The 9,127-nt window shown below is 43.0% G+C and overlaps 1 protein-coding gene across 8 annotated transcripts in view; it reads right to left on the bottom strand.

The window, feature by feature from the left end:
* Positions 1 to 222: 222 nt before the first annotated feature.
* Positions 223 to 9,127, bottom strand: part of LOC129855301 (neuroligin-1-like) — a 359,101-nt gene continuing 350,196 nt past the window's right edge. For all 8 annotated transcript variants that reach the window (XM_055922817.1, XM_055922816.1, XM_055922818.1 and 5 more), the window contains 2 exons: positions 6,561 to 7,350; positions 223 to 5,978 (listed from right to left, as the gene is read on the bottom strand). In XM_055922817.1, the coding sequence (XP_055778792.1) occupies positions 5,150 to 5,978; positions 6,561 to 7,350 (1,619 nt within the window). In that variant the 3' untranslated portion in view covers positions 223 to 5,149. The remainder of the gene's footprint in view (positions 5,979 to 6,560; positions 7,351 to 9,127) is intronic.

Genomic DNA, 9,127 nt, shown 5'->3' with positions numbered 1-9,127 from the left:
CATATTTAGAACTTAAAATATCTTCATACTGTCAAAAATGAGACAAATATTTTGATATATTTTGGCCATATCGCCCAGCCATAGTAATATTTGACCTCAACTATTTATGCGTAAGATTCCCCAAGTAAAAAATAGAAAGACTCTTCAGCACCAGTCAGAGTTGCTGTGTTGGAATAATGTATAAGGCAGGTACATTAGAACACAGGAGGACAATAGTCTGAGCAAGTTAAAAAATAAGATAATATTTATTAATGATATTGAAAATGCTCATGAAAACCATGGATGTCCACACACAAACTTAAGTCACTGAAGGCAAACAGAAGCCTTACCATTACAGATAAAATGGTTTGGGTTGGAGGAGGCTGTTAACTTTATTTTGAAGGTTCCAAAGAAAACAAACCACAAATAATGCAAAGTACATTGTCTATTGGCAGAGTCAGTTACACAGGGTCACATAGAAGTATATGTTTATTTGTAGTGACTCCCTTGTACTCAAAAATGGGGGGTGACATGATCGAAGTGTAGCTGATTTGCTGTTGAACATCCATTTGTAGCCAACAATTCAAACATAAATGTGATGCTAGTTACCTACCCACAGTCATTCAAATCTGAAACATACATAAGGATTAGTATAGGTCAACTCTTCTGTCTTGTTTTCCCAACTCTCAGAGCATATTGCATTGCACTTTTGACAGGATAATCAATCTATTTCACAAAATATGCTGCTGCGCTATAGGTAGAACAAAGTTACGCAACAGTTTTATAAAACATTGCTTAAGTACATAGCAATTATCTAATGTTATAAAAGGCTTGCAAGAAATGGCCCTGGGATGAAAAATGAGATAGATCGAACAGTGCATGTAAATGAAAGACTGGTTATCAGAGGCAAAAGTGTTTGATGTTGTGAAATACTCCATAATGGGAAATGGCGAACCCTTATCAAACAGGATTTGAGCTGCTCTTTGGCAGGAGCATCTGTGCCCTTGGTTAAAACCACACACGGTAAACAGCTCTGTGTTTATTCCCCTCAGTCTCAAGGCAGAATCTCTTGCCTGCTCTCAAATGTCGAAGTCAGGTGGGGACATAATTGGTTTTTAATCGTTGCCAACAAGTAAAATGTCACCATTTCCAAAGTGGACGAGTCCAGATTAATTTCTGATTAGCATGAAACGAAAAGCCAAATAGGCTTGTGATTTTTACAGATAAGAGGAAAATATATAATTGACCTCACCTCCATGACACAGCCCCAACAGACCATAGAAAGCACAGCAGTAAAAATCAGTTAAATTACTTATCTTTCATCTCTGTCACTTAACAACCAGAACTGAACCGGTCAAAACCTGCGTGTCAAATTTCTGAGATTCTGTTTTAAGTCTAGGACACATCAACACGAAGTCCTATATACTGTAGCCCTAGCAAAGGAACCCAACAGTGTGTGACAGACCACTTGACAAGTGACTGACTACAGGGTTCCTTGAAGTTCAGTTCTGTCAAGCATTCTTTAACTGTGAGTGTCTACTCTACAATTGAATCAAATCAGACTATTGACCAAACATAACGGGTAAATAAAGAGTTGCAGCACTGCTAATTCAGCTTATTAAAATAATTTATTGTGCTCCAGAAAAGTAATTACTATTTTAACCAGAAAGAAAGACAAGTGACAAATCTACAATACAACTGAAATACCCACTCACATAGCGCCCTTTTCATAGACATTTTAAAAGAGCGATCAGCCTTTTACACATCTTAAACATCTTCATAGATCTCAAAGATGTTGTGTAGCATTTTTTTGAAAATGGCACTCTTTGCATTAAATTCATTCACAATTCTTGACCCTCCTCTGTCCAGGACTAGGTAAAACAGGTCAGGCCTGAGCCACATTATAGTTTGAGGTATACCCCTTCTTTCTCTCGCATTCTGGAAGTCCTGCATGCAAATCTGGAGGGAGAGCGCTCAAAGCTTCACCACTGGCTCATAACATTTTAAAGTTCCAGTGCAGCCATTTTTATGTCAATATCAAATAATTGATGGGTAACAATTAAAAGTACCTTACTGTGATTGTGTTCAATTAAAATGGTCAAAAATAAACAAAAATAGCTTCTTAGCAATAAGCAATTTCTCAGCAGGAGAAACTGTCTGGGAGTGGTCTGAGTGGGGAGGGCAAAACTGAAAACTAGCTGGTATTGGCAGAGATGTTTTGAACTCTCTTTCTTATCGGTTTATTGACAATTTACTGCCTGGATATGTTACCAGGCGGGCCAAAACTCTATCCCACCAAAACAGGCTGACATTGCAGGCAGTCTTTTCAAACAGCTCTTACACTAAAAGGGCATTATCATAATTCTCACAATTTCACATTATTATTCTAACCTCAGTGTGGAAATATATATATATTACGTAGGAAATCCAGTTTTTGACTGCACCGTGCCTTTAAAACCACTGAGGGAGCATGGTGGAGAAAGAGTATAGTGAGCAGCAACTATCCATATTCATACCTGCAGTAATTGAATATGGGGGATGTGCAGAATCAGCCTTTTTGGGAGGTAAGGAGGTAGGGAGAGGAGGGTAGTACCGGTTGTCCCATTTCAAACTCTGTTTCCAATCCTCCCCAGTAGGGTACGGAGTGGTGAAGGGGGGGGGGGGGGGGGGTTCATGGGAACATCCTGTTCAGGACTGGCTCTGTGTCAGAGGTTTTGTGTTATTCAGAAACAGAGCACAGTTTTCTCCCCGCACCACTTAATCCCCAATCATTCATCCTGCGTGCTAGAGTGAGTGCTTCTGTGGCGTTCGCCTCTCCTGCCAACTCTCCAATGTTGTTCTCCAATTACTTTATCATTTGTCCGTAGTGCAATTACATGTTTAATTCGCTGGGCGTTTCTCTCCCCCTGTGTCATTTCTCCAGTGAGGAGCATTGTTTAGAGGTCACACCACTGCAATATAGGCTGATGAAATTGCTTGCGTTTTAGTTTTGGGCAATGTGGACTATAATTTACCTTCACCTCCCCCAGAAAAGCTATACCTTGTCTACGTCCCATTGTTTGGCAGGGTATGTTCTTACTTTGAATGACTGTAGAGCAACTGTCTCCCCTCAGCAGATGCATTATATCCAGCCTTTATTGACAGGAAAATGGGAGGACAAGTGTTTTTCTTACTACTTTGTCTTACTTATGTGCCGTCTTCACTCTCAGCTTGAGTACAGTGGGGCTTTTGACTGTTTAGAGAACTATTTTCCCCTCAGCGGCTTCCTCCTTTAAGCTATTCACTCTGGTATGTATTTGTATAACACATTGTTACTCCCCTGGCCTGCGATAGCTGGCAGAGGGAAGTTGCACTCTGGCATTGTGAGGGCAGGAACATTCACTATGGGCTGCCTAGGGGTTAGCAGGACAGTCATGGTAACACACTTATTGTCTTGTACAATGTGACACCAAGGCGTGTGTTCACGAATAAACCATGCTACAGAACAACAAGAACTAAAAGTCTAGAAAATCTGAGACAATACAGTACAGCATCATCAGTAGAAAATAAAAAAGAACAGAACAGAAGCAAATGGAAATTACTCTGTGAGAGACAAGGGTGCTGGCTAGACGGTTCTAAGCGGTTCTACTGAATGCTGTTTCCTCCCTGGGAGAGGTGTACCATGGGAGTTCTCTCTCTTTCTCCACCACGCCTCTCTTCCTCCTGCTGTTGGGTTGCAGGCACATCCAACATGTCAGCGGAGGGCCTCCTCGCTTCAATTACACATTTATACGCATTAATCTTTAAACAGCGCTACGGAACATACTCTATGAAAGGATAATAGGAGGAAAGAAAATGTATGCAGTCAAGAGGTGCTCCTATTCCCTAGCCTTCACCTTCCCTTCTTCATGGCCCTGGGAACACTTTGTGTTTAGGGATCATTCATACGGAAAACAAAAATAATAAACAGTGCAGGTAATTACTTTTCTACGTTAAAGTTTCCTTGAACTAGTCAAGAGCAGTGATAAGAAACCTAATAAGTAATAGCAAATAACATTGATCAAAAGAGTACAATGAAACGTCCCTCCATCGGGATCCCAAACAGCGAGTGATTCACCACTATCAAAAAGTTGTACCAACACACATTGTACAAAACTAGTCCTTATACCCATGTTCACTCAAGCTATTGTGTATGTACTGTAGTTACCGTCAGCCCACCCTCCCCTGCTGTCCCCAATTATGACCATGACCTCAACCCATGTGGGTTTGTGGGTTTGTAAGCCAATCAGAAGTGTTCCTTCAAACTATTCCAATGGGGCTGACATTATTTCTTAATTATGACTTAATCAGCAGAACAGCCATCAAGCAGATAAATTGTCATGCGCTTCGTGCTAAAAATATCCAGTATTCTTTGTCCTCCAGCTCTCGGTATAGACAGCACTTGTGTGATGAAGCTGTATCTGCAAGAAAGCCAGTGGATCCCTCCGTTTTTGTTCTGCTGGCAGATTTGCGGAATTGACGCCCAAAAATGACTTAAACAGCATTGGTGCTTTGTGTACATATCTAGATATGTAAAAAGGTTCTATACAATAAAACTGTTCCCCAAAAATAAATTTCTGAGAAGAATCCAAGACATTTTGAAAATGTCTACATTGTGCATAATCTTTGAGAGTTTTTCCCTCTCTCTCTAGATTGTTTTTGTCATATCTTACATTGCCTCTACTTGTAGAGTAACACATGCCTAAATTGGTTGAGCGGCATCTCCCCTTGACTCCAGAAAGAGTACTCTACAGTTTGATGCCTCAGGAAAACAATATGTTTTCTTTAATTTACAAAGCGACCTGCTACTCCTCAGACTCCACTGAGGTTTTTTCTCTTTTCCAAGATAACAGGATCAAGCAATCGTTTACAAAATTCCAAAGTTGATATCTGTAGCTGGAAAAGTTGACCTTGTTCTGTTTCAATAACAGAAGTAAAAAGTATCCTTCTCTTTGTTTATTTTTTCATTTGAAATATTTGTTTGACTTTTTTCTAATTTCTTCTTTTATATCAAATGAAATTCTTCTCCCGTCCCAGCAAAATCCCTATTCCCTTAATATATTCACAGGAGTAGAAGTTATTCCACATCCGTTTGATCGGGCTGGGTGTGAGCTCTGGCATGTGCTGTGTGTGTCAGCGTCCATCCTTCCGGCTATACCCTGGTGGTGGAGTGTGAGTGTGGGTGGGGCAGGGTGTGAGGCAGGGTGTTGTTCTGTGCACTACTGGGGAAGGTGTTGAAGTTGTGCAATGACTGGAGGCCCTGCATGGTGTTGGGGATCATGGTGATGGTGTTGGGGGTCATGAGGGGGATGTCGTCGGGGGAGCGGCGCATGGCTAGCGTGTAGTCTGGCGGGCAGGCAGTTCTCAGAACTACCTCGTGTGGATGCATGGCGTCGCACTCGTGGTCCAGGTCTGTGTGCTTCATCTGCAGGGACATGATCTCCTCCTCCTGTGTGTGAGCCAGGTCGTTGGTCGTGTTGCGCTGGGGGCTGCAGCGCCGGTGGACGTCGTGCCGCCGCTTGTCCTTCTTGTAGTAGAGGGCAGCGAAGGCCAGGATGTTGAGGAAGAGCAGCGAGGCACCCACAGCGATGGTGACACTCAGCTCAGTGGAGTAGTCCCTCTGGTCCACCAGGAAGGGCTGATTCTGACTGTCCTGAGTCTCAGTGGGGAATGGCGTAGGGTTAGGCCTCTTGGTGTTGACAGGGATCTTCTTTGGTGTCCTGGGCGTGACCTCCGGTGGGGGGACCTTGGTGGTGGTGGAGATTATCTGGGTGACCTCGTTCAGGCTGTGGAGGTGGGGCACCAGCTCCAGCCACAGGTTGACCTTGTTGGCCCGGTAGTGCTCCTTGACGCGGGGTTTCAGGCCGATGTGGAGGTACAGCTGGTCTTTCTGGTTGTAGCGAGTCCACGCCACCTCCTCGAAACGGTTAGGCTTAGTGTGGATGAACTTGGTATCCTGGGGGACAGGCTGGTTAGGGTCACTGCAAGGGAAAGACGGGACTTAGTATGAGCAAAGCACCACTACAAAGCATGAGGAATGGAGGCTCATTCCAGTAGAACGAGCACCATTTTCTGGGAATGGCATATGGAGCCAGTCAGAACACATCATAAACTGGCTTAACCATGCAAAGTGGAGGCATAAATCTCATAGGTGCCCTGTTTTATATGTCAATTTACTGTTTTATATGTAGATCATTAGTATCCCATTGGTCCCTTTGGGCTCTTTGGCTGCTGAGGGAAAAAGCCATTGTCCCCCATTATGCTCCAAAAAACAATTACTTCCATGACTACATGCTTAAAGGCAAAGCAAAAAATAATTAAATGTTTTTTTCTATCGAGAATTCCATTCTCCAGGCAAACATCCTTTGTCATTAATTAACAGCATGTCTTTGAATATGGGATGGGACAATGACACACATTGATATGCTGTCCAACATAAAACATAAACATGTATATAACATGGTATTCAATTCTTTAACTAGACAAAAATGTAACACACACACACACAAGCACGCATGCATAAACACATTACAACTTAAAATAGTTCTCAGTACTGCACGTACCCAGTTTTGGCAAAATTTGTCCAGTAAGTCATCACCACAGCACTGAGCATGACATCGTTCTTGGAGAAGTTACAGGGGAACAGTTCTGTGGGACCAATCATGGGCAGGCCAAACACATAGGGGATCTCGTCACCGTGGGCTGCGTCTGCCCACGGGGGCACCTGCTCTGTCTGGCAGTGGTGGTAGAAGGCGTAGAAGTACGTTGGTGACCCAAAGCTGGAGTGGAGGTCTGCTGTGGCCACGGCCGGAGCCACCCACTGGTGGTCAGTGAACAGAGCTAGTAGGGTCTTCCTCCTGGTCTCTGGGTTGTGTTTATCAGCCCAGTCCGTGTACATGAACTTTATGGTCTCACGCAGAATGTCTTTGCCCTCCGGGTAACCATACAGGTCGTCCACGAAGCTGGACACGGCGTAGTCAAAATCATTGGCCTGGACGCCGTTCTCGTTGTCTACGATGAGCTCCACAAACTTCAGGCCCTCGCCCTGGTTGACGCCCAGCATGATATCATAGTTGAGGAACTCGCCCTGCTCCATGAGGATCTGGGGGTCGTCTGGGATCACATCTCCGTCAATGACAGGCCCGAAGGCGATATGGTACCTGGCTGGCTGGATGTCCTGGTCCACCAGCTCCTTGTAGTGCTTCTTCTGCAGACACTCCACCAGGTCCACCGTGTCCTTCAGGTTGCAGCCCACCTTCTTGGCCAACATGCGAGCGTACTTAGCAGGCTGGAAGCTGACTGCCCAGCTGGACAACGCAGTGCCACTCTGTGCTATAGCTCTCTGGAAAAGCCCTGCCGAGAGACAAGATACAAGCCAACCAGAGTCAGACAACACCTCGTACTGTAGCATCACAATGCATCACACAGGGAAATGTTGTTGCCTGCTTTCCCCCAGAGTAGGATAGAAAACAGACTATTCTTTTAAGGATACTATGGTTGGTGCATGGGCCTTATGTGTCTTCATCATGGGTCCTATCATTGTAAGTCATTGATGATGCATGCTGTGATAAAATAATTTCCCAAAGTAATACTCTACTCTCTCTCTACATGACCTGCCACTCAGGAGGAAATGCCACTGAAACTGTCATTACTAAACATATCCAAACACAGCATGATGTGTACTCACACTAAAATCTAAATGTGCACTTGTAGAGTTATGTGCACTTGAAGAGCGATTAAATTTGCTGGCAATAGACTCTCCTCACAACCTTGAAAATGTAAAAGTCAATTTGTCCTGCTTAGTTTATTGTGCAATTCCTGGGAGAGCACAAAGAGACATTGTCTCTTGTCTTGACAGACATCTGCATTGTTAACAGAGATTTGTGCTTTACAAACAGTCAGGCTTCTATTTCAGGGTTTGTTTGACAAGGTTTGTAGACAGTTACACAGTTACAATATCATAGGAATTATCATGACACATATGGTTAATTCTGATGATGTTTTATAAACAAGAAATCACATCTTTTAACGTACATGTATTTTTATAATTCTAATAACAAAGAAAACTTGCTTTAATTATAACATTTTCAAACATGTTGATATGAAATCTGTCTTTCGATTCAACCCACACATGAACATTGAGAAAAATATGGAAATGACAAAGTTGTAGGAGCAGGATTGATCATGCTGTGTCTGAAAAGTGTCATACTGTGGTATGAATATTAATAATTTTGTATTTAATTAATCTCTGAAGACAATAAGATTAGAGGGAGCAATACACTGACATGATAACATTGATTGGGGCTCCCCTAAGAACGTGGATTAGGAGGTGAGATAGCGATACAATCCAAATAAAGTGGGTCTGGCGATCGGGTATGGAATACCATTAGAGCCTATATATGGTCAGTGCTTTAGTCAACTTTAACCTTCTCCCTGAGAAGAGATTTACACAATATAATGTTCTAGAAAAACAGGGCAAAATACAAATGTATATATCCAGCTGCTAAGAAGGAAGGGAAAAGTAAAGAAGCAGCATTGTCTACAGTTCTTTGTGATTGTGAGGCAGAGTGGCATATGAAAGGTGGGGACTATGGCAACTAAAATGTATACGTGAAGGACAGAGAGAGAGAGAATCAAAAGCACTTTACACAGGGGAAGAAGTTTGGGGTTGGGGGTGCTGCGATTCTTTTGCCGATGGGGGGGTGGGGGGGGGGGGGGGGCAGACGGCTATTTCGGTCAGTTAATACAGGACTAGTAAAGGCCCAGTGCAATAATTCTGTAATAAGTAAATATATACAGTACCAGTCAAAAGTATAGACACAGCTACTCATTCAAGGGTTTTTCTTTATTTTTACTATTTTCTACAACAACACATATGGAATCATGTAATAACCGAAAAAGTGTTGAACAAATCAAAAATGATTTTAGATTCTTGCGCACTCTTGGCATTCTCTTAACCAGCTTCACCTGGAATGCTTTTCCAACAGTCTGGAAAGAGTTCCCACATATGCTGAGCACTTGTTAACTGCTTTTCCTTCACTCTGTGGTCCAACTCATCCCAAGCCATCTCAATTGGGTTGAGGTCGGGTGATTGTGGAGGCCAGGTCATCTGATGCAGCACTCCATCACT

Source organism: Salvelinus fontinalis, chromosome 5, assembly GCF_029448725.1.
Source record: "Salvelinus fontinalis isolate EN_2023a chromosome 5, ASM2944872v1, whole genome shotgun sequence".
Taxonomy (NCBI): Eukaryota; Metazoa; Chordata; class Actinopteri; order Salmoniformes; family Salmonidae; genus Salvelinus; species Salvelinus fontinalis.
Note: the sequence above shows the minus strand (reverse complement) of the source record. Positions and strands in the feature narration are given on the sequence as shown.